Source organism: Solea solea, chromosome 11, assembly GCF_958295425.1.
Source record: "Solea solea chromosome 11, fSolSol10.1, whole genome shotgun sequence".
In the NCBI taxonomy this organism is placed as follows: Eukaryota; Metazoa; Chordata; class Actinopteri; order Pleuronectiformes; family Soleidae; genus Solea; species Solea solea.
Genome location: NC_081144.1, coordinates 16870204 through 16896231, shown reverse-complemented (window position 1 = coordinate 16896231; position 26028 = coordinate 16870204). Strand labels below are relative to the sequence as shown.

At 38.5% G+C, this 26028-nt stretch overlaps 1 protein-coding gene across 1 annotated transcript in view; it reads left to right on the top strand.

Moving 5' to 3' along the window:
* The first annotated feature begins 2162 nt into the window (after positions 1-2162).
* Positions 2163-26028, top strand: part of prkar2aa (protein kinase, cAMP-dependent, regulatory, type II, alpha A) — a 37311-nt gene continuing 13445 nt past the window's right edge. Inside the window, exons 1-3 of the mRNA XM_058644094.1 lie at positions 2163-2811; positions 3885-4158; positions 24621-24656. Coding sequence (XP_058500077.1) covers positions 3918-4158; positions 24621-24656 — 277 coding nt within the window. The 5' untranslated portion in view covers positions 2163-2811; positions 3885-3917. The remainder of the gene's footprint in view (positions 2812-3884; positions 4159-24620; positions 24657-26028) is intronic.

Sequence of the window (26028 nt, the reverse complement as noted above, 5' to 3'; positions counted from 1 at the left end):
ATCTCTTGCAGAATAAACAATATGACTGTTTAAATGTACATCCTGACTGGAATGATTTCACATCTTAGCTTCAACATTCAGTTTATTGTTGAAATGCAATATTTCAGAAAACACAACAATAAGGTAAGATCACTGTGTTAAGAATTCTCCAACTTCTATGTACAGATGAAAGCAAGTTCTATCTGCAATATATAGACAACATGTTTGTTTTAATACAAAGTCATTCATTTAAGTATTTTGTTATATAATTGTAAGTGGCGTTCATTTATTTATTTATTTTGGTTCTGTTTCATGCAGAACAGAGAGAGCACCAGTACAGGAAACGTGGCAGCCCATGGCCAAGAGGAACAAAACTGGGCTTGTAATCAGAAGGTTGCTGGTCCAGTGTGTTGACTACTTGTGTGTAATAAGGATTAAATGCAGAGGACACATTTACTATCAATAATTGGTGTGTTTGCAAAAATGACTTAAAAATAAAAATCACAGTTACACTCATGATTCAATCGTCGTTGGGCTTGTTGTTACGCTGTATAAGGCCAGTAGATGGCGATGTTGCTTCACAGAAACCATTGAAGACACACTGGTTTCTATGAATGTAGTGCTACAGCAGTTTCCAGATCCCAGCACACACACAAACACAGGAAAGCCAGGATTGTATAAAATCTAATCTCAATCCCATGCTACAAAGGCCAGTCAGTTGGGTCATTCTCATGAAAAAGGTACAAAGTTTACTCATTTAACCCATTTGAACTATTGCAGTAATATTTGTTGCAGCAATATCACTCGTAAAATCAAATATATGATTAACATACTGTGTTATTGTTTTGGTTGTGTTTTTCTCTGTACTGTGTATGGAATGTCAAAGTCAGTATGACACATGCATATTTGTTTAAAATCATTAAAAGTCCTGAAGAGCTGCCTTTTTGGCTCCCTACATTGCAAAGTAATTGCACAAATGAGAGAATATTTAGAATGAAATGCAACAGGGTTTTAAAGCCAGGCATGCTGTAAACTACAGTGCTCCAAATTATGTTTTTTTTTTTATTTACCCTTAGTAAATCTGTCTCCTCTCCTCCTCCTCATGCATCCTTGTGTCAAGAACTGTCTTGGGTGGAGACTGTTGTAGAGGGTGGTTAATTAAACATGCACAGTACACACATAGTGTACATCCACATATTTTTCACTCTGCTCTCTCGCTCTCTGGGAATGTAGGCTAGTTCTTCTTTTGTCCTTGACACATTTTTAGCATTTGCTAAAATCACACTGTAGTCAGTCTCAAAGGAGGATAGAACTTGGTGGCAAGGAAAGACCACTTTACATGTGGATTATTTTCTCATGTTCAATAAGGTTCTCACTGCCACCTGATTTACATACAGTACATACAGCAGTGATTATTCATGACAAGGGAGAAGCTTGTTACGTTTAATCCACTATCCTGTGACATGTGACATTCTAATTTATCACAACAATTTATGTAGTTTATTTTTAGCAGGTTGTGTGCATATTATTAAGTTTAGACTTGAATCTGTGACAAGAAATCCATTTTTTTGGATTCCAGCAGAGGGAGCCACAAGGTCTGTTTTCCTGTGTTTGGTGGATTTACAGACCTCGACCAGCAGCCAATCAGATATCGGTTGGAGGAATTTAATCTGGGCTCGCTGTGACCATGGCAACGGCTTTACCTCTGTGACAGCGCTAGAATGGAAATGAAAGCGAAAGAGATGCTCCACGGGCTGTGATAGTGCTTAGCAAACCTCTACATCCACCCTTAGTGAGTCTGTTACACTTTATCTGTTTTCTTTTCTGACCTTATACTGTAAAGTAAACAAGAGCTGGGTGATGGAAGTCGAAACAAATATTATAATGCACTGATGCATCATGTACAATAATAAAACATTTACTACAAATCGTGGCTGTTGGCAATTTTGCATATTTTTAGGGAATATAAAGTTGACAAGGCCACTTCTGTGGGTGTGGTCCGTCTTTGGCTGCACTAATAAGGCTTGTGTCCCCGTACCCGTCTTTATTTGCATAACCACATCCAATTGGCTGAGATATTCTAAACTTCTACTTTGATTGGCCAACGTTTCTATCAATCAATGTTAAGCGCTTTCAGCTCAATGGCCACACCTCCATATGCTTGACAGTACCAGTGGCTCATTCGTGCGTAACCAAGTGTGGGGTGTCTCCTCAGAAGGGAGGAAACGTGTTTCAAAGATACTTTTACAGGCTACTCTTGATGTAATTAACTTGTTACTAAAATACCATAAAGTAGGCGTTTACAGTCCGTACTTCTGGCTGTACTACACCAGTGGTGTGCCACTGAGTTGTCAACGCCGGAGTCAGCGTTTGTCACCTAGCAGCAGCTGGATTACTTGTGTTCTGATGAGAGGGGGAGCCGCGAGACACTTGCTAAACGACAACAGGCAGTTGCTATCTAGTACTTAGCTAATTAGCCTGTCAGCTAGCCTGCTCTCCCCACAGCCTCAGCAAGTCCCACCCTCCCTCACCGAGTGCGTGGACGTCGTAGAGGCTGCAGCGTTGAAGTCGAGTGTTTATTCCCTCCCCTTGTCAACTTATTCACCATCGTCGTACAGCTGGGTGACTGGAAGAACGAGTAGTCTACGCGTTAGCTAACTGACGCTAACGTACATTTGTCGGCTTTACGTTGTACCAATGTATTGTGTGGAGGGATACGGTTGGTATACTGGCAAATAGACTGGCTAGAAAGAAACGACGAAGTAAGGGATAACAAGGAAGACACCGAGAAGGAGGGGACTGGCTAATTTAGCCGGGGAGACAGAACCGCACGTAAGTGACACACTGTTAAAATTCTTAAATTAGCTTATCACGCGACTTACCGGTGCTGTGCAGCTAACTATGATTGCATGTCAACGTTTATCCGCGGCTTAGCTCCTGCAGCCAATGCCAACGCACTCAACACACAGTAAGTTAACGGGTAATGCATCCTTGAAGGTGGCATACAAGCTAGCAAGATAGCCACTGTCGTGTGGGCTTAAATTAGATTGCTCTGGACTCGCACCCTGGTGATTATTTATTAGAAAGTTTCACCCAGATCTGTAAGCTATATCGAGTTCTCAGGTCATCTGTCTAAGATTGACAAGCTCCGTAAAGCAGCTAGACGACACGATTCCTAGCCAATTAGCTGCTTAGCTAGCTAGATTCAACCGGCCACCCACTTAAGTTGACAGCTCAGTTTCTGACGATGGCAAGCAGTAATGTTATTGACACTACAAATGGATGCAACGTACTATCCATCCAACCCACAGAAAGCTGTTAGGCTCATATCTGCTGTGTGCACTTGTGGTGTCGGTGCGTTCATTGGTTCAACATTAGATAAAGTAGCCGCACAGAGACACTGTCACATCAGTACTTGATACCTGCTCATACTGTAAATACATCCATCGGGACTGGCAAATGTGTCACTTACTTATTTTGGGTCGCCAGATAAAGTTGCAAACATTTCCAGCGATTTATTAACATGCATACAATTATATTAAATATATACAATCATATTCGTTGAACATTTATCGCTTGAAAATAGCTCATATCGTCGAGATGTTACTTATATACTTATATAAGTCAGGCATCAGTATTGCTAGAATTTAGTAGCCTATTTTTTTCCATTTTATAGAACATAATGGTTAAAAAAAACGCTTTACACACAATTGCATCTCTGTTAGTATTGAAAGCTGTCGTCAGTCAGGTCACACAATGTGTACACTCCAGTACTGGCAAAGTAAAGGTCAGAGTCAAACTTTGAGAGTTTCAAAAAGGCAGTTCATATTCACATCACAGCCCTTGTATCATAACACAGGAATGACTCTGTACCTAAGCAGTTCTCTCTCTCCTTCAACTGATAGATTGCAAACACTGCTGCCGAGCCACACACAGCCATGAGTATTGAGATACCAGTGGGGTTGACAGAACTGCTGCAGGGCTACACTGTGGAGGTGCTTCGACAAAGGCCGTCGGACCTGGTGGATTTTGCAGTACAATACTTCACCCGTTTGCGGGACACCAGAAATCAGGATGGGGCTGGTGGCAAGACGGGGAAAGGAGTGATGTTTGATTCGGAGCCAATGCAAACAGAGTCTAATGGAGATGATGATGAAGATGATGATTCTGACTTTGAACGTAAGTAGCTGTTTGGTTGTCATGATTATCTGCTGTTGTGTTGGACATTTTTTGTCTTTGTGTGTGATACTTGAAGAAAGAAGAAACTTGAAAGAGTCGGTTCATATGTGTGTGTGTGTTTACTGTAGAGAGGGTGTTACATGGGAATGAAAGAATGTGAAATCGCGTCCTGAAACTTGTCACTATGTTGTCAGAGTATGTATCATCTCTTCACCAGAGAAAGATTTTGGTGTGTGTGATAGAGACCGAATTTGCATACTCACATTTGTGCTAAAAATCCCACTGAGCAGGGAGTTTATTAAAGCAGCATTTATCATTTAATCTAAGGCTACATCCATACAATACGTTTCCTTTGAAAACAATCTAGATGGGCATTTCAGCTCTGTGTCAGAGGTAATCTGTATTCATACTAACACACCTGAAACCATATCTACTGACCAATCAGGTAGACTGCATACATACTTTAACAGTATGTCCTCTGGAAAAAAAAAAATCATGATGAAACCTGTGTCTGCTTTTCATAGACTGCACAACATAACTTTCAATCCATACAGTCAGTGTTTCGTTCAGCAGAGGCGTCTGTTCTCTGTTTGACTGACAGAAGTGGCTTCACTGATCAGCTCTCCTGCATTACTGAAAACAGCATGCTTCTATAGTTGATGTTGCAGAGTCCTATCATGCAACAAATGTAATTAAAACAATGTAATTTTGGTTGGAAGCTGCGCTTTTCAACTTCATAGACATTTTGTACCAGAGGTGGATCACTGGCATAAAGCGCACTCTATATGAGCATAGAAGACAGAGCGATGGAAACCAACCAGGCAACTGATTTTGCTTGTGTAGTGATCACATCAGGCACAGAATCTGTGTACTAGCTTAAATGTCATGTTTATTTATAATCTTTTATTGTGATTTCCTTTTTTAATTCTTTATATTTGGACTGCATTGATTGCAGTACATTAACACTTGTATACAAAGCATGCAACTGAGTCATGTGACATCTGGAGCTTTATATCACATTAAAGTGCTCTGGTGCCTGGAGCTGTTACCTTGTGAATGGGTATAGGGTTCACTTGATTAGTTGTTTTATTGTAATGTGGCAATGTCTTTATTGATAAGCATAATCCAGTCCATTTTAAGTAATGATTATGAGTTCACTGTATGTCTCATTGTTTTTGCAGATACTAAAGCTCTGGTTTGTTTCCAAGTACTAAGACATCATTGTATGTTTTGGAATTCATCTGGCTTGTTTCTTGGGAATTAAGTAGTACTTTTTGTTCTGGTTTTACACTTAATTGGTTTCAGGTGAACCATATTCGTCATGACCGATACACCTATATTAATCTCAGCTAGGGCTCATCTCCGTTTGAGTTTTTCTTCTAATAATTAAAACAAGCTCTCTTTCAGCTTCTTAAATATGATTACTTTCAAAACAGGATGAGGTTTGTGAAACATAAACACTTTTTTAACGATTTCTGACATTTTATGGACCACATAACTGACCACATAACTGATGATGTGTATATAATAACCCTGAGGGTTGACAGAAGATCGTTCAGGGTAGATGGGGATTACAGTTTCTGTTTCTATCCTCTCACAAGTGATATTTGGCTCCCATCAAACAGCTGTGACCTCAGCTGAGTGAGCTGTGTGTGCTCTATGCATGCTTGTATGTGTGCATGTTTTTGGCAACACGTGTACCTACCTGCGTGCTTGTGAAAGCAAGCAGTTGTGCTGTGAATGATTTCATATCATTCAAACTCAAGCCCATTTCCAGCATAAAGCATATTCTTCCTTGTACATTTTGTTTTGTGATCACTTGTTGGGTATTTTTATGCTTAATCAGAGGTGGCAATAAAAGGCAGAGAGGTGTTATTGTTGTAACTTTTGCCCAGATGCTGTAGGTCACACACACATGACATCCATGACATTAGATTATCCAGTCAGGCTAATTTAGACTGTCCTGAGGCATTTATTTGTGATGAGAAGAACATAGGCCTGTGTCGTCAAAGACATCATGTGCTCCTAGCTGACTACTGTTGTAGCCTAGAGGTATAAAGCGTACTGGAATGACAACAGAAGCTCCAAAGCTGTTAAGACTTATGCAGAAAATACTAAAATAATTTATACTTAGGATTGTAGAACAGACATGGATATTCTTGTTATTTCCATCTGTGACACATAACCAGAGTTTTCATCTTTCACCTTTCATAACTTTAAAGTACTGAGCAAATCCAAGTCAGTGTGATAATTCCTTGAGGTGGAGTTCTCAAAAATTCAAGGCAAAGGGAGCTCTCTGTTACTCTCTGAGCAAGATATTCCAAATTTACCACTGTTAATTCAGGAAAAGGTGAAACGCCTGTTGTGTAACATAAATACAATCAGTGCCTGTAGTATGTGAAATGTCTTACAGATTTGTTTTCTGTTATCAGGCTACTTAGTTTTGAGGATTCACTAATTTGCGCACAACCATTTGTTGCATTTGTTACTGTGTATTAAGTGTAGCGGCTAAACTCCTAAAATGTAAATGAACCAGATAACTACTTGTGTATTTCCAAAACATGGCATTCTACTTTACATGTCTTGTTTCCCTGACTCTTGCAGCCTAAATCCACAGTCGGATCACCACACAAGGCTAAGCTGTTCAACAAAAGCAAACATTGTGTTCAGTACAAACTGTTGTACCTGCATCTAATCTGGTTGTGATAGACAAAAGATTTTTAAGTAACCCTTTCTGTGTCGAGGCTAAACTTCTTTAAGTCAGACATGCTCCCCCCCGAGGACAACCCTACAAAATTGTATATATGGTGGTCCTCGGGGGGGAGCATGTCTGACCTAAAGAAGTTTAGCCTCGACACAGAAAGGGTTGCTTAATTTTTTTGGGACCCCATCATATATTTCACATGGAACAAACTTACTGTTAATGGCTGTTTCATATTACAAATAACTGAAATGGAAATAATTTACACAGCGTGTCATGAAATTTTAATGGATATATTTGAAACCTTTTCACCCATTTGAAAACCAACCCAAGAAAGATTTGACGGACTGAATATCAGCTCATATGTTTTGCTGACCAGTTAACTGAGACTAAAGCATTTCTGCTGTCAAGACTAATAACTGAGTGCTAAATATCAGGCTCACCTGTTGTCTTTCAATGATTATTTGGTCAGGGAATCCAAATGAACTGTGTGGACTTCTGTTTTACTTAGTTCGGCTGTAAAGGGGAGTGATGAGATCAGTCTTTAATTTAAAAAAAGTGACATGAAAATTGTTTTTTTCTTTTTTTCCCATTTAGAGCTTGTTTGTGGAGTGTCCGTATGAGAGAAATGGAGAATGAATAGATGCTTTTCACTGAAATGAGTTGGGCTTTTTATAATAAAAGATGCATCAAGGGATAGATGAGTCCCAGGGATGATAATAGAGATGAATTAGAAGCAAGGCAGCAGGGCTAAAGCCAAAGATAAATTAAAATGTGATTGATTAAAAAAAAAGCCTGAAATAGGAATAAGGCCTGGACAACACTTGATGGCAGAGTCACGTGTGCTCCAACACGTGATGGCGTCATGTGGCCTGGTCAAAGCAGTTTTTTTCGACAGATGAGTAAGACATTTCAACTAGCATTTATTTATTCAAAAAAATCTGACATTTACTTCAGTGTTATCGTCTCTCTGAAGGAGTGAGTCAGTATTTTCAAAATTGTGTGTTGTTTTTGAGCATTTTAAACCACCTGTAGAGATCTTGGTAAGACTCATAATATCAACAAAACATTTTTTGTTGTGGAAACCCATTAAACCAGATGGTTATCCAGATGGTCAGTGTTCATTGTGGATGAAAATTCTTTTGTTGACGTTAAACACAAGTCCAGTGTTAAATGAATACAAGCAAAATGAACGATGTCCTTGGAAACAGTCATGATATACAAATTGTATGGTAGAAATGTTACATGTGCTTACAGATGTGTCATCTACTCAAACCTTTTAAGGGCCCACTCAGAGCCCAAAATCTGAGTCCATGCAGACTTTGTGTACTAACAAGTTCATGTCTACAATTACAGGTACTGTGTTTGTTGCTTGTTTTTAAAGCCTGCGACTTAATGATGCTTTCACAATATCTGTGAAATTCTCTTTCTGTCTCCTCCCTTGCCATGTTAACTGCTCCTCATGTTCTTTTTTATGTGTTGCCTTCTGTCCTGCCTTTCACCCCTAATGTTCTTTTTCTCGTCTGTTTCTGAATTTTTCTTTACCTCTGATACAGTAGTGGTTAAAGTAAGATTTGGTATATGGAGAAGCTCATGATTTTCATGCCATCCATAGCAAGGGCAGGGACATGTTTTGTATTTCACTTTCATCAGTACCATTTATTCCTTCTCTGTTCTGATTTTATTGTACTCTACTCTAATCCACATTAGCATTGTTAAGTTCTTTACTCTGGAGGTTTGGTTTGTGGCATTTTCCTGGTTGTTGAGAATGATAAATTGACATTCCTTTGACTCCCAATGTGCTGATGATTACTGTAGTAAGCGGAGCTGAGATGTCTGTATTGATTATCATGCTTGCGTGTGTCTGTGGGTGTGCTCTAGGTAGTTCCTATGTTGTAGGGATCTTAATCCCAAGTCCCCACAAGTAAATCACTTAACTTCAGGAGGTCAATGTAATGTCCTCTATGGAGAACCGGTGGCGTATGTATACATGCATATTTTTTTTATCAGCAAAATAATATATTTTGTGTACAATATGAATACATACAATCAAACAAATTTCATTACATTATGCAATTCTGAATACATTTGTATGTCTGTATAGGTATGTGTCGTTGGCTGGTCTTCGCGTAGTGTTGTGCAACAGGTGACCTGATTAGCAGGCTACAGTGTGCTTCCAGTGTGCATGTAGCCTGCAGACAAATCTAATACAGCCTGGTTTACCTACAGTGCTAAATGGAAAAGCCCTCAGACGGCTTATACGACTCATCTGCCTTTCTGTCTATTCTGTTTGTATTTAGCACTAACAGAAAATGTGTGACCCTCTTTTCCTTTTTTTCTTCCTCTGTTTACCAAAGCACCAGTATGCTTTGCACCTGTCTGTCTACCCGTTGTTCATCCTCTGTTTGTCTTTTGTTTTTACAATTCCCTTGATAGTCAGTCTGCTGGTTTGTCTACTCTCCTGCCTACCAGCCCTCTGTCATTGTCCTTTGTCTGCCTTATCTATTTGAGTTTCTTTTTCTTAAGTTCTTGGTAGCCTTATCTCTCAACCTTTCTGTGTATCTGGTTCCACGTGTCCCTTTTGTCTTTTTGTCATAATTCTACTATACCCTTTTTTCTGTCAGCATTATTCTCAACCGTCTTTGAACCTCTTTAAATGTATATATCAGTTAATCCTATTAAAAGCAGTATTGGGATGCTTAAATACCAGATGAAAGGATGCAGTTGAGGAAATGTAATCATCAATTCTTAGGCACACTTAAAGTCATAATGACAATTGTGAGACTGCACAGAGGAAGCAAGGCACTCTCGTTTGGACTTCCTGATCAATTCCGATAAAAGCTGAGAAATGGGTCTCAGGCTCTCGGACCCCTCTGTGTAGCTTATCCACAAACTCAAATTATCATGTATTGATCCCGATTGCATTACCGCATATCACATGTATTTCAAAGATTCTCTGTGCATGTTATGAGCCACATCTTTAAAACCGTATAAAATAAAATGCTTACTTTAACATCTTGTTACCTTTTATCTGATCTCCATGTAGGGACATGTCTGGGTATCCGTTGTGACTTTTTTGTGGTTAATGAAATCAATAGATACAGAGAAGCATATTCATTTGTATGTAATTATGATTCCATCAGGCCGTCGGGTCTTCTTTTGTAAGTGTACCGAGAGACAGTGGAGGAAATGGGGAAAAAAACAAAAGTACATACAAACCTCTGTGCTTATGAAAGAACAGAATGTATTGGGCAGACAAATAACAAAAAAGCTTGAGGCAAATCATGAGAGATAGGCTGCTCGGATATGGCAGAACAGACTATGGTACCACCTAGTTTTGCACTTTGGTGCTTCCTCATTCTCTCTCTTTTAGCCATCTTTATTGGCAGTGCAGAAAACGAGGAAATGAAGGGTGTTGGCAGGGCTTTAGCAGTGGCTGTATGTCTTCCTCTAATGCTCCTGTTTGGAGTTCACATGCCTCTTTGCTCCAGTAAACACACACTCTTGTGCTCATGATGATTCCAACTGAGTCTGTAGTTCTTATTTTGTTTTATTTGTTTAGGTAGAACCTTATCTCCACATGCTTATAATACTTATTTCATTTGTAGTTGTGCAACTTTGATGTTAATGTGTTTATACAAGTTTAGCCTCTGCACAATTGGGTAATATTAAAGGAGACCCTCAGTGGACTCAAACTGACCCCCATTCCCACCTGTTCAGAGGAACAGAGAGGAGGGAGGATATTCATGGTTTTGGATGAGCTAAAATGGGCTAAAATTGTGTCCAACTCTCGACAATGAGGAGAAAACAGACCTTATAGTTCTCTGTAACTACATTTCACCATATTGGTTGTATCTAACAATGACTGATGGTGTTAATGTGACACTAGTACAATACTAGCAGTAGAATTGTGCCCATGCTTTAATGTTTTCTCTGGAGAAAAGAATGGAGGGTTAGAATGACATGGAATATGAGCAAATATGAGGGAGAGGAAATGCAAAAAAAGAGTGAGGAGGAGGAATAGATAACCACTCGTGGATGTAGGAAACAGTCAGCAATCAGTATGTCTCCACATAGCAAGGGCTGTAAAAATTTGAGATCAGTCTACGGGAGTACTTATTAATATAAATGTGTTTCTTCTTGTTTGGCCTGCAATCTGATGACGTCATGCATAGTATCGCCTCAGCTCGCTTAGAACCTCACCAGAGCAGGTACTAAAATATCGCGAATGAAAAAGCAAAAAAAAAAATGTTGTGCCCGGACCATGTAGTGGAAAATCAGCATAATGTAATGCTAGTTCAGTATTAACCAATTTAAAATGGACCTATTTGTGATATTTATTTTACATGTCATACCAGGAAATACTAAACAAAGAACCAGAAAATGCTCAAAAGTATATACATCCACCCACACTAAAATCCAGATCATTATCTGCATCTGCACCAAATTTTAACTGTCCACAGACATTTGCACTTTATGTATATTTAATTTTTTTATAATATTCTCTGCATTATTAAAAAAATTAAATAAAATAATAATAATAATAAAAAAAAAAACATGCCACCGTATCTCAGTGTTAAAGAAAGTGGGGAAAATGCTTCTGTTTCAATGGTTGGTGGGTTCCTCCTTGGCCTGTTCCCCACCCTCCCACAAAGTTTCCCATCTGTTTCATTAGTTTTTGCACAGTCCTGCTGACATTTGGACTGACAAACAAACAAATGGCACCAAGAGCATAACCAGCTTGGTGGAAGGAAGAGTTCCATTTAGTTGCTTACATTTCAGGGTTCTGGTATTGTACATACTGACTCTCTGTCACTGTATACTCATAGACTCATAATGTTATCAGTAACACCTGTACTTTTCATATGATGGCATGTCAAAATGTGTGCTGTAAAAAAAAGCCTCTGATACTTCACTCTCATTTGGAGGTACCACAGATCTGTCAGCGTAGCTGCTTTACAACACGTCAAAGACATTCACTTCAATCTAAAAGTTTTATTCTCTACAAACCACTTGTGAAATGTGTGTCCATTTTAGAAGTGATTTCTCTTACTTCAAGTCTGGCATCTTAAAATATCATCTCCTTGCTGAAACCACTGTAATAAATGGTATGTAACATATACAGTACCCTGTAGTATATTCACCCGTCCACCTGTCAGTCTGTCATTTTGTATAATTCATCACTCTTTATCCAGTTTCTTCGCAACCCCTGGTGTCATTTCCGCAACCCTAGGTCTCACTTGCTATTCCTTTGTGGGTAATGATGTACTGGCTATGTCTCATTAGACAAGATGGCTTAGAGGAAGAAGGGTTTAGTAGGGTGGCTTAACAGACCCATCTTTGCCTTGATAAGAAGGAAAGAATTAAGGGGACGGAGAAGTGAAGTGAAAAAGAAGGAAAATGTTAATGGGAGGAAAGATTGAAGGAGAGAGAGTATTGGGTTAGAACCTACATTAAACACCTGCCAAATGCAGTTTAATATTGATTTGGGCTGCTGAGTTTGTCTGCCCTTTCAGTCACTTCAGCAAACAGGGTGCAGATGTAATTTAAGGGTATTCTTAAAATATTTGCATCTTTGAATATTTAAATCATTCATAACCTGCACTGATATTCACCTGTTTACTTAGAGACAGGTAAAGGGAGTTTAGCAAACAACCAGCCATATCACTCCATCCAGCTGAGGTCATCCTTGGCCTCAAGTGTTTGCAAAACACCACAAGGTGCAGGATTCTTGGGTAAAGACAAAAGTATAGTATTGTAGGGTTAATTAAATATTATAGGACTGCATCAATTAAAGGATTAATAATTGTTTATTAAATGAGTCACCAAGTATTTTGATAACAGCCTCATTAGCTTGAGTGAGGTTTTTTTTATAAAATAGAAAGCTCTCCGATTTAAACTTCTGTCATGTTATCAATCAACACTAATCTATATTTTCCACTGAACAAATAATCAATTGATCTTGAAAATAATCAACAGATTAGTTTAATTTGAAAATAATTTTCAGCTCTAATATGAGTGACTTAGTTATTTATATATTACCTCAATACATTAATATTGTTTGACCTCACCTCAGACTATTAGGACAAATTAATGTTTATGTATGCTTATGATCATGGAGAGTGAACAACAGTGTTTCCAGACTTCAGCCAGTATGTGTTTTTAGAAAGGGATGATGGTTGGTTTCCTGCCAAATTGGCTCTTAGAGTAGACAGCTGAACAGACAAAAGAGCAGCATGTAGCTGGTGGTTGTATCACACCATGTCTCAGACATCATTCTGACTCGTGAACTGAATGGTAGAGCACACGTGAAAATGGATTGTATTTTATTAATGCTGCACCATATCGACAGTTTCTTTGTTGCCTGGACATAAGATGGGTGCTTGTTTCCACACAATTCATTCATACACATGGTTTAGGTTATTTGAAAGATCATTGAACCGAACATCCTGCTTAACATTTACACACAGAAAATCATGACTGAAAACAAAGTCCAGCTGGAGGCTGGAGGCTGTATTTTTCATTTAATATTGTATCACGTATGTATCATGTGGATTGTGACTGGGCACTCCACAGGGCTCTAAACAGTCAGTTAATCTCCTGAAACTACAAATCTTTTTAATAGCTACCTTGCAGTGAAGACGCTAGACAAGTTGTTGAAGAAAAAGATTACTATATTGGCACGTCTATAGTAACCATATTTATTGGCCTTGAATTAGAATTTTCAGCCTCAGCCTCGGTTGTTGATGATAGAGACAGTGATTCGCCCTGGCCTTGCCAAAACATGACCCTGATAAAGAAAGTCTGGAGGACACTGGTAGTTCACAGCCCTCCTCTCAAACAAGTATCTTATCAGTATATTTGCATGGCCTTTCATATCTCACTGTCTTTGTATTGCAGTTCTGATAATGTGTGTTTGTGCAACTCTCTTATTTATTTTTTCAAGTTCTTTAAAGGGCAGCTGCACTGTTTTCCATCTGTCACAGAAAAATAATGTTGTCATTGGACAGAGAGGTTGGATTGACCTTCCTTCCTGTTACCTTCCATACCAACTGTTACTAGACTTGGGTAACTGGTGAAACATCAAATGTTTTTGTTCAATGTCTTTTCTCCCTGCTGTCAGATTCAAAATAACTACATTCTTCATTTACATGGCATAAAAAGTAGTGCCCTCAAGCTATTAGTCTGATGGTAATGCATTCAATGACCTCAGTCTAAACAACCATTTTTTTACTGTAAATGGTCACGTAATTGGAGACCAGATCGGCTGTGTTTACTGTACACCCCAGTGATTTGATGAGAGTACGACGCACCATCCTGCTCACAGACTGGCCATTGATGTTTTTCCACAGTTTAACATTTACAACCACTCAGGTCTTCTTTGGGCCACATATTTTGTTGTATTTAAGTATCGTGGGAAGTCAAAATGAATAAACTGAGTGTCATCCTAAGGATATAAAAACATATTGCTTTTCTTGTCATTTGGCATGCTCACACTTTAGACCCAGATGTTGAGGTATAAGTCAGTACTACATTATGTTTTAAAAAATTTGCTAAATATGCATGCGTGTATAATTTCATAGCTGCTGCAAACCATAAACGCAGTAACTGTTGCTAAAGCTGGAAATGTTCCACTAAGATGACAAGTGTCGACTGTATCTTTAATATTTGATTCTACTGCAGCTAGCCTTACTCATTTGTAGTGCACCCAAAGGTGTCTGCAGTGTTTCCCAGTTATTACCCAGACTTTGGTGGCCAACTGCAGTCCAATGTGTCCCAACCCGTTTTTGTAATTGTCCTAATATTTTTCACTTCTCATAAAGCATCAGAGATCTCAATACCTTTAATTGTAGAGCTGTGTGCTGTGTGCTGTGCTCTTAGACTTACTGTTGACTGTGTCCATCAGTGGGCAAGTTACGTTATTGATATGTCTAGCAGTGTCATAACTTATTTTTTGAGCATAGTAAATGTAGTGTGCAGTTAGTAAATTCAAAGTACTGTCGTCAGCCAAGCTGAGTTACTTCTACATAGTTAGTTCCTCATTGTTTATACCCTCCTTGAAGTGATGTACAGTGTGTATGTGTGTTCTTGTATTCATTACCTTTTCTGGCATAAACATTGACCTTGTGAGGACCAGTATTCATGAAGACCCAAAACCTGTTGAGTTGTTTTTAGCTTAAGTTTAGGGTTAGGCATTGATGGTTAAGTGCTCTGTTTAGGCTGTCCAGTTGAATGGATGTCATTGCAGCGTCCCACAAAAAATAGCTGTGCAAACCTGTGTGTGAGTTTGTGTGTTTGTTTGACAGAATCTGTTTTAACCATGTATAAAATCACTAATTCAAATAGGCATTGTAACAGTGTTGAAGCAAAGACATTGATAAATATAAGAGATGGCTGGTCAAGTCTGACTTAAAGGGTTAATTGGAATCTGCAAACCTGATGACACTGGGAAAGGGTTAACAGCAATGTAGCTATAAGCAGGAGAGGGCTATATCCTTTTAAGGGCCTAAGTCTTGTGGAAAGTTGAGCGAGAGGGAAACGGAGAGGGGGAGATGTGAGACACAGGGAATGAGAGTGAGACAGATATTGGGCAAAGGGAGAGAACAAGAAGACAGTTTTGTGGGAGGCAAATAGAGAAAGTTAGATAATGGGAAAGGTAAAGAGAGTGACGAGGGAGTTGCATGGTGGGAAACAAGGGCTGAAATAGTGCAGAGCGTGAGAATAATAATGAAGAGAGGAAACTCGATGACATGGTACAGGGGAGGCATAGGCTACAAGGGCTGATTAGAGAGACCACATTCTTTGGCAAGGACAGAGAGAGAAAAATTAGGTTTGCTGAAAAACATAATATATACAACAAAACAAAACTATATACAGTAGTTATAGCTAAGAAAATGCAAACATAAAACTGTACAGGAAGAGGAAAGGGACAAATAAAGAGTAGACAAGGGAGTCCTACTACTACTACTACTACTACTACTAGGCAAAGCACTTGTTGAGAGAGAAAAACTGCATGATGGAGGAAAAGTAAAGACGGACGAGGTCAAAAGTGTGACATTAAACGGTCAATTGGAGAGAGACACGTTATTTGAGTCGCTGTTGGATACCTGCTATTAATCTGTCACAGAGACAGCTTAAAGTGTTTTTGTGGGCATGCCTTTGTGTATTTTAGTATATGTGGGTATATGTAAAGTGCAGATATTATTTACAGTATATCCTTGTTAAGATATAGTCTCCCCAGTTTGATGCTGTTGTGAAAACTTTGTATCTCAGTTTACAACTTCAGTGTAATAAATTGTAATAAACTTTCAAACACCTTCTCACTTCCATAAATCAAAGAGCTGGGAAACTGATTGTAACAGGAAGATTGGTAATTGAACTTATATGTACTGTATATCACACTCATGTCTTATGCTTCATGGATATGCTTGTGTGTCCTTCAGTGAAAGAGAGATCTTTGTTTGAAAGCACACGACAGGAAGTCTAAGGTATAACCCTGTAACCTTGTAACATTTAAACCAATTCTAAAACTTGACACTACCAGTTCATCTTGTTAGCCTTCTATGATTAACCGATGTGTGTAATTATGGGAGACATATTGTACTTCGGTGTCCTAAATAGGGTTGGTATCCTTTGTTTTTTTCCAATAGGTGTTTAACTGATAAAATGCTGCTGGTGCAGGTTTCTTCCCTCTGCCCTTATATACTGTTTGGACAGTGAAAACCTTATGGAGGATAGAGTGAGAGAGCATGATCTATTTGAAGAAAACACTAAGGCAGAGATGCCTTGTGTTATTATTAGAAGTACAAATTTAATTTCTTTAATTATGAACATGAGGTGGGACAAATTTAATGTGGCGAGACACCACAGTATAGATAATTATCTGAAAACACTGGTCCTTTATTCCTCAGCTGATTGTCATATGATACAAACCGTTGAGGGCATGAAACAGCCAATACTAATCATATACATAAAAAAGAAATCCACTGCAAAACTCATTGATGTTATTTAAAATACTCTTGGACTATCCAGCATTTTGAGTGTGGGCTCAGCTCACTTTGTAAGGCCCCAATTTGCCTAAGGCAATAATTGACATGTTGTTTGACTGTGATTATTTGTGTTTGGTGTGACGCATGGTAACCAGCAGACCTAGTACGTCAGCAGCCTTGATACCTGCCTTGCACTACATATTTTGCCAAGGTGATTCAAGAGATGTCACCAGGTTTATTATCTGTCTGTTCTCTCTCCACTGCGATGGTTATTAGAATGATTTTTCTTTACCGTTTGCTAAAAATGAATCTATCAAATGAACATGAACCCTTTTTTCATGTGAACCATCTGCAATCTTCACACAGCATACAGTATGTAACTGTGAATAACATGTCTTTGATTTGGTTTTTGTATTGGACTTGTACTGAAGCTGTAGAACCTTGAGTTAGTGCTGCTTAGATCAGCATTTCATTACACATTGACCCCTGATATACAGACAACCCACATCTTGACTGGAAAACACAGGAGTATGGTTTATCTGTTCCTGTGTGTAGGTCTGGGAAGAGAAGAAACCAAGTAAAAGAACATTTAAGGACATTTTAAAAAGATAATAAATAACAGATTATGATGAGGGAAAATGGTATTTACCTGGAAATGCAAAAAAGTATAAATGAGCAACAATTGCAGTATTCACTAATAATTTATATGCAGTTTTAAAGGGCTTAAAAGTGTTATCTTGCCTTTTTCCACATTCAGCTACTTGTATATATCCAATAATATTCATATAATAACACATTGCTGCAGAATCTTTTCTCCTCTGTGATAATGAGCTACATGTGTGCATTTTGAAGACATGATTCTGAAAGGATTTCTTTGTATACGTGGGTGTGTAGGAGGATACTGGAGCTGATGATGTGCTTTATTGTGTCAGCTTTCTAGTTGGAATTGTACATGCATTGTTTTTGTGTGTGTAAAAGAGGGAGGATGCTTGTGTTATTGTTTTTATTATTATTTGTTTGCTTTATCAGCTGTACTGCGAGTCCAAGTGCAGGATTGAACTGTTACGTGTGCATGAGGGTGCATGCCAGCAGAGGCTGAGAATGACTTCCGAAGCTGCAAGCTCTGTGGGAGAGGCAACACGTGAGAGAAGCTCTCTGCTCCACATCTGACCTTGTTGTTATCAATCATGCCTTGAGAGAGGAGTAGGAGAAGGGGGGAGAGAGGAAGAGGAATAAGCTGAGATGAGAGAGGCTGGAGAGAAAGCAGGAAAAAGATGGAGAGACAGAGTGGGAGGATAGAAGAAGAACAGATGGTGGGGGCTGTTGCTGAGGAAGAGAAGGAAAAATGGGGAGGGCACTGGAGGTGAGGAAAGAGAATGGAGAGTAGATGAGATAGCGAGGGAGTTTTCTGTTACTAGGGATGTAAATCTCTAGGCACCTCAATCCCATTTGATTTTGATGGAGAGGGCCATGATACACTTAGAAAACATTGTTAATGCATTTTCAATTGGGTCATATGTTTCTTATTATATTTAACTTATTTCTTTCCCTGAACTTCTATGAACTGTTTAGGCAGATTGTCCTTAAATTACCTGGACATACTGTTATTTCTTACAAATTGGCCTTTTCATCAACAGATCAGAGTACAGCTGAATGATATATACTGTTTAAATGAGTTTTTCCTACAGGGACATCTGTGGTACGGTATGCCTTACAATTTAACGTTGATGGTTAGAGTTAGAAGAAAGGCTTTGTTTATTGCATTTAATACAACAAATAAATAGTCGGGTACTATTCATAGTTAACGTGACTATTTGCATCCATTGCGCCATCACTATTTTATTCTGCCAAATAGATTTAATACTCCAAATGTAGGTTGACTTTCTGCCAAAGTGGCTAACACCACAGACAGATCTATCCTTTTAAAAGCCAACATTGTCTTTTTTTTGTTCCAGTAAAAGAGTGGAAAACTAGGAGGTGTGAGCAGCAGCAGGTGGACAGACAAATAACAGACCTGTCCAAATTGACTCTAATTGGCCTAGTTTTCCTTGAAAGCCCCTGCTTAAAAGTCAGTGCTTCCCTCCTGTAATGTTGACATGAATGTTCATTTAATTGTCACTGTCACCGAAAATATCTTTTAATCTTAATTTTTTGTCTTAGCAGTAGAGGTGGGCAAGATATGTAGTCAAAGATAATATTGTGATTGTTGTTTCAAAGATATGCACACTGATATTGTCGAGTATTTACACGACTTTGCAAAAACTGATGAAACACTGAAACTCCACACATTCCAGGAGGATTCAGTCACATGAACTTTTGCTAGCATCATCCCTGCCACATAGGTTAGCCCTATGTGGTTATGCTAATTGGGAGAAAACATGGAGATCCCAGCCCCTGCCACTGAGTCTTTGTAATAGTTTTATTTGCTCTTGCTTGTGTGCTGCACAATGTACTTTACAGTAGAACATCTGAGAGTCCAATGTTTTTACACTGTAGTTCATTTATTAGTCTTAAGTTTAAAGAAAGTAGTAATTTTCCTGGAAACATTGATGATGATAATGTGTAACTTAAACAATAAAAAAAAAATCGTCAAATTTCCCAAAAATATCAAGATGTTATGTTTTACCCATATGATTACTTTGCAATCAAATTTTTGTTTGTCACATTCATTCTTTCCTCCAGCAAACTGGCTGATATATTGATGGACTGAGCAGGCAGAAAGTCACACACTGAGCATGGCTATAAGAGAAATCAATGGGAAACACCTTATTCACTTATTCACTCAGTGGGCTCTTCCTTCTCTCTCTCTTCTCTTTCTTTTTCTCTCCCTCTCTCCACCCCCCATTGCTACATTGATTATCTCTCTCATTTGTGTTGGTTTCTCTACTGTTTTTTTTGAATAATCGGTTATCACATGCTTAAGTCACTATTATCCTTTTATCTGCCTCTTTCTTTATATACATTATACTCAAAACACATCTCTAACCACTTGTCTTTCTCTTTATCTTTTTTGTCCCTTTTATCTCTAATTTACAGTAGCATACTACTCGTCACTTTCATGACATTGTTCTTGTCCATTTAATTTTTCTTTGCAATAAATCTCGCTCTGATCACCCGCCCTTCTTAATTTTCTCTTCCCTCTGTCTTGCTCCATCTGTTAATGCCATTCTGGCAGTATGTGTGAGTATAGGGATGGATTAGAAAAGGAGGGATGATCTGCCACTTGGTGCAAGCTGGATAGATGAGAGAGGGGAGTGGGGGGGGGGGGGGGTTGAGGGGAGTGGGTGTTGTTATGGCAATGAGATCTTCTTTGTGTTGGGTTGCCAAGGCAACTTCAGGCGAACACTTGATACAGCCACCATCACCTACACCCCCCAGCCACATGACTATAGGGAGAGCACTTCACAGATTGCTCACTCAGACTTACGCACCCACACACACAAAACACTAAGTAGCACATGTGCACACATTTTTAGTATGACCACCTGCTCTTAACAGCAAGGCGGCATTTTGCGTGACTTATAGCGACAGTAGATAATTAATTTATGAGAAGATCATTGTTGGTCAGGTCGTTATTTTCCGATTTTGCTTGAAAATGTTCCCCAAAACAAGTTCACTTGTTTGTTGTGCGCTTGACTTTTATTCCCCCTCAAACAAGGTTTATAAAAAGGTTGTGAAAATGTTGAACCAGTGTAAAATGAGCCCAACAACCTCTGTACAAAGAAGATGTATGGAGAGGACATACAGTAACTGTTGGCCCTTTTCCACTATGGTCCCGCCTCGCCTCAGCATGGTGCGGTTTACAATTGTTAAGTATTTTTAACTTTTCTACAGTACGGCATTGTTCAGCTTGATTCTTGTGTTTGACGTCACTTCCTGTGACAGTACTCTGACCAATCAGTGGCCGGCAGTCTAACGAAGTCACGCATAGTACCTACTCAGCACGTTTGGAACCTTGCCAGAGCAGGTACTAAAAAAAGTACCTGGTACCAGGTACTATGCCAGTGAAAACTTAACCGTACTGTGCCGAGGGCGAGTAGGGCCGGTGGAAACGTGCCATATGTTAAGAATAAGATAACTACAAAACATCAAAATACATGCAAATGTGTACGGACATTTTGACTAGAACTGAATATTAAAAATGCAAATCTAATTTAGTTTCCTTTGTGTTTTTCACTGTAGCACAACATCTGTGTTCAATTCATTGTTTCCTGTGTTTGGGTGCACTTGTAGCTCTTTCTCTGTGTTCCATTGTGCCTCTTTGCTGGGCTACCCACTGTGATCTGACCTGTTCATGAGTTTGACGTGAATCAAAGCAAATCATTTTCAGCATTTTGGAATGTGTCTTCCCAGTAGGTGGTTATGTGGCAGATAATAGCGTTTTATAGTGGATGGGGAAAAAAAGTGGAATTACTGTGGGAGATATTTAAAGCAAGGTCTTAGAAATGATAGTCATCATTTTCTGGGTGTTGTTATCATGAACTCTGAATTAAAGGCTTAAAAGAATCCTAGAACTGCTACAGACTTTATACTCTTGCTTACTCCTGCCTCTATACCTCTCTTAAAGAAGAGAAGATGTAGGAATAGAAAAGCATAGGCTGAGCAAATGAAATGAAGACTTTTGGAACTCTGTGAAAAGGATATAACATAAATAAATAAATAAATTTAAATATTGATGATTTTTGTAGAATGAATACAATAACACATTTTCAGCACCAAATTAAAAATATGGGTTTATTTTTAAATCAAATTTTAGGACAAATGACTTCATTTTCCCGTGGAACTTGTAGTCATTTCTGTATTTGTGGGATTTCTTTCAGAAAATAGATTCCGCTAGATTATCATTTTCTTTAAGGGAAGTATTCTCTTAATTTTAAGACAGAGGGAGAGGAAAGGCCTTTGGAGCTTTTGGAGGAATATGGAGGAAGTTCTGAAAAGTTCAGAGTGAGCAGCCAGAGACTTTTTTCACCTGGGTGTGTCTTTGTTTGAACAGAATCCAGATCACTGGGTTATGGCAGGTAAAGAAAAAGTCACACACTTGCACTGTTCTTTTTTATTTGTAAAGCAAAGTAAACAGATTCAACACAAATGGGGACATGATGTAAACATAATATTTAAAAAAAAAAAATATATATATATATATATATATATATATATATATATATATATATAATTATTTATTCCAATAAACTTATATGCTAAAGATGGCGCCATCCATACATTTTACCTCGTAATTTTTTTCCCCCCTTTTATGATTAACAAGCAAACACTTCTCTTTTAAACTTGCGTAAAATTGACCAGTTTTTGGCATTGCTATAAAAATAGCAAAAATCACAAAGAAAGAATTTGTGATCATGTTTGGAGAATAGCTCATCCAGAATACTTCAGTTGTATCTGAAGTTACACCCTCAAAGCTGATCAGATGAGTGGTTGTTGAGAAAACTGTATCTAAATTAAACTTTGGTTGATTTTAAAAGGGCTATCTAAATAAAGGTGTTCTTTAACGTTCTTCGACCTTTTGGTTTGAAACATTTAGGTCTAATGTGTAGAATATGAGACAGAGTGAGACTTCAGGTAGGTAAAGCAAATGCCAAACCCGTCTGAATGTGTTGAATGTATCCAGAAATAACATAGATACAGAGTTAAAATGCAGAACTCGTAATTACATTTTTATGTCCCAAATAAAAGAAATCCTTTCAATGAGTTACAAGACTGTTCTGATTACTAAGAGAAACATATCTGCAACATTTTATAGAGCTGATGCCACAGTGCAGCAGAACCTAAGACCATACTGTGGCTTGCTCTGTGTTGAGTGATACTTGGAGTGATCTCCATGGAGAGTGAAGTGTTAAACTCTGTCTATCTCCCCTGGTGACCAGGTGAAAGTGGTGTGTATGTGTGAGTTTCCCCCAGGCTGCTGTCTTCACAGTCTAGATCTAATGGGCTCTGACAGGATGATAATAACGCAGCAATGGACATAGACTGGGTGTGTGTGTGTGTAGCAGCAGCAGTGAACTCTGTCCTTGCTGGCTTGTATCAGCCCAGTGTGAGAAAGCAGGTGTTAAGTACCCTGACCTCACCCGCTTGTGTGTTTAAATTAACACCCTGTTGCAGCAGGCGCACACATTCACAACAAGGACAGAAACACCCAAGGATACGATGGGCCTTAAACTTTACAAACATTGCATAATGCCAGAATCCGTTTATATAGACAGCAGATGTACAAATGTTGACAACCGGATGCAAATGCTGTACATGCATACCAGCACACACAAATGCACCCCCACATATTCACAAAACAAATGTAAATTTGTATTAAACACGTTTTAATATGAACACTTTTAAAGCCTGTATTTGGTTGCACATTCACCTCAGGCACAGCCTGAAGCCAGTTCTAGTCGGTAAGCATGCAGGCAAGAGGATAGTGTCCTCTTGGCCTGTGTTCACTCAGCTGGACGAAGTTTGAAATTTCAAAGTGGAGCTGTTCAACACCAGCAAGAGGGGCCTCTGCATTTGCCAGGATGAGTTTTAACAGCATGGGACTGGTTATCAACTAACTTAAAAATCCAAATTTAAATATTCATGCCAAGAAGTGAATGTTTACATTTTTGTGCTGGTATGTCTGCCTTGTAGTACATAGTGTGTTATGGTACTATTGAGTGGGTGGAGTATATGTGAATTTCATCTGAAACTTTATTAACCATTACTGTCACAATAGTATTTAACATATAACAAAGGAATTGTTTTAACTGATAAATTAAGGTTTGTGGATCAAACGAGACATTCGAGAACGCCATCATTTCAAGTGATTTTAATTTTTCAACATTTTCTGGACCAAACAATTTATTGATGAATCAAGAAATCGCAGATTAATCAATCATGAAGCTAATCATTAGTTTCAGCTTTGTATGATAATGATGATATAAACACATTCAGTTTCACAAACAAGGCAATTAGCTGTAATCTTTTGTAAGGGAGGACATTTACTTTTTAATTACAGGGTGTGACCTAGATGCCAGGTTTTGAAAGAGCAGCAGCAATGAGCGGGGTTTGATTAACGCGTAGATGACGTATTGCTTTCTTGAAAAATTATTTAAGTTTTGTATTGTTCCAGCTTACTCCCATAAAATGATAATTCATTGTTTATTGTGTCAAAGGTTCGATTATGAATCATACAATTTAGGCAGAAGTGTTATTGGTCTTGCAGTTTGTATCTTGTGATACAAAAGTGTTTGTTTTCTTTGTTTGTTTTTCTGGTGCCGTGTCTGATTTACAGCTGTCACAGTCAGCTGACTCATGACACCTGTGGTTCATATTGTGTGAGCTCTGTAGAAGGCCTATAATATTTATGTCACCAAATCAAGACATGCAAACTCTCAAAGCTGGTTGCAAATGTTCACGAAACCACTAATGGATTCAGTACTAACACAACTGCCACCATATTTTGTCTCTTCTAATGCATTATACAAATTTTACTTTTTTTTGTAAGTTAATCATGTTTCTCTGTGCATCAGTTTCTTACTTTTTTTTTTCTCTTCACCTCTTGCTGTCTTCATCTGTTTATCATCATTATCAAACCATCCTCATCATCAGTCTCTCTCCAATGCTGGCTGTCACTCTGATTCACTCTCTTTATTTTGTCTCTGTTTCATTTTTTGAATACTTTTCTTCCACTTCAGACATTATTAGGAATTACTAAATCAATCACAAAATTGTATTAAATGTCGTTATGTAAACAATGATTTTAATTTCAACTCTCCCTCTGTCTACAGCTCCACCACCCAGCAGATTCAACAGAAGAGTGTCAGGTATGTGTGTGCGTGTTCACCAGTGTGTGTTTGACGTCATGCTTTAAGTGTGTAATCCACACCAGGGACAATATAGTGTACATAATTGCCCCAGTGTTTCACCTGCAGCTTCCCTTTGCATTGTTGTGAGTGTTGTGTGTCAAGATCAAAAGTCACTACATTTCCATGCACATTTAAATTGAGCTACTGTTGTAGCACTACTATGCTGTATGCTGTTCAATAGCACTCCGACTGTCCTGTCCCAGTGTACAAGTACTAGCGGGGGAATTGCTTTGACTCAAGTGTGTCCACCTCTGCTACACCAGGGAGCAATACACCCCCTTTCAGCTTGTTAGCAGTTTTGGTTTTGCTTGCAGCTAGTTGTTAGCATGTCCAGTGCCATTCCAGGTCTACCTACCATCCATGTAGGGTATACATTGGTAATTTGACTCCTAATCGCATTATCTTGGTGTGTTAGTCCAACTTTGAGGTTTGATTTGGAACAATTTCAGTCAGACTAAAATGTTTACGTGCATTTTAAAAGTACAGTTTTCATCGTACTAGTAGTGTAATTCAGTTATCTCTAATGTCATGTAAACAACATTCTAATTGCGCTCTCTCTCACACTCCGAGTATATTTGCACATGCCGTGAATGTAAAACTGAGCTGCTGTTGTATATTTGTGTTGTCTCTGCACCTGAGTTGTAATCTTGTGTGTACAGTGCTCTTGTTTTCTCACGCACACCCTTTGAAGTGTTTCAATTTGAGTAAATGAATGTCAACCGTCATCTCACAGCACTGCACTTCCATTTGTCCCTGGGTGTGGCAGCTGATTATCTTTACAGTTGTCCTACCATCATTGTTGACCCACCTGCCTTTATTAGTGACTTGCGTTAGAATATGTTTGATGTTGAGTTATGTATGTGGTTGTAAACCTTCTAGGTCTAAATTATTCATGTTTGTTAGAGATGTTACTACAAATGTAGGTGTGTGGGAGAGGTTAAACCGTAATATATATTGTGTGTGTATTTATTTTTACACCATTTTAATTAAAATATATTTCATATTTCTACTACAGTGTATGGAAACAGTTTATCAGTGTTTATCAGTTTGTCAATTAGTGGTGGGTTTGAAAAGTGAACCATTTTAATTTAAAGGCTCACTGACATGTGATGTGCATTGAATTTGGAAATATGACTTGTGGCTAATTGTCTAAAGAAATGTATCATTCAATTTTGGTTTGAGGAGGAAATGAAAATGTCAGCCAAAGATGTAGATATGTTCTACACTCAGTGTTGATGTTGCTCAGATGTTTAGCAAGAAATTATAGAATTTAGCGGAGGCTGTGCACTGCAGCAGTGCTCCACTTTTGTCCCCCTTATACTTATACTTG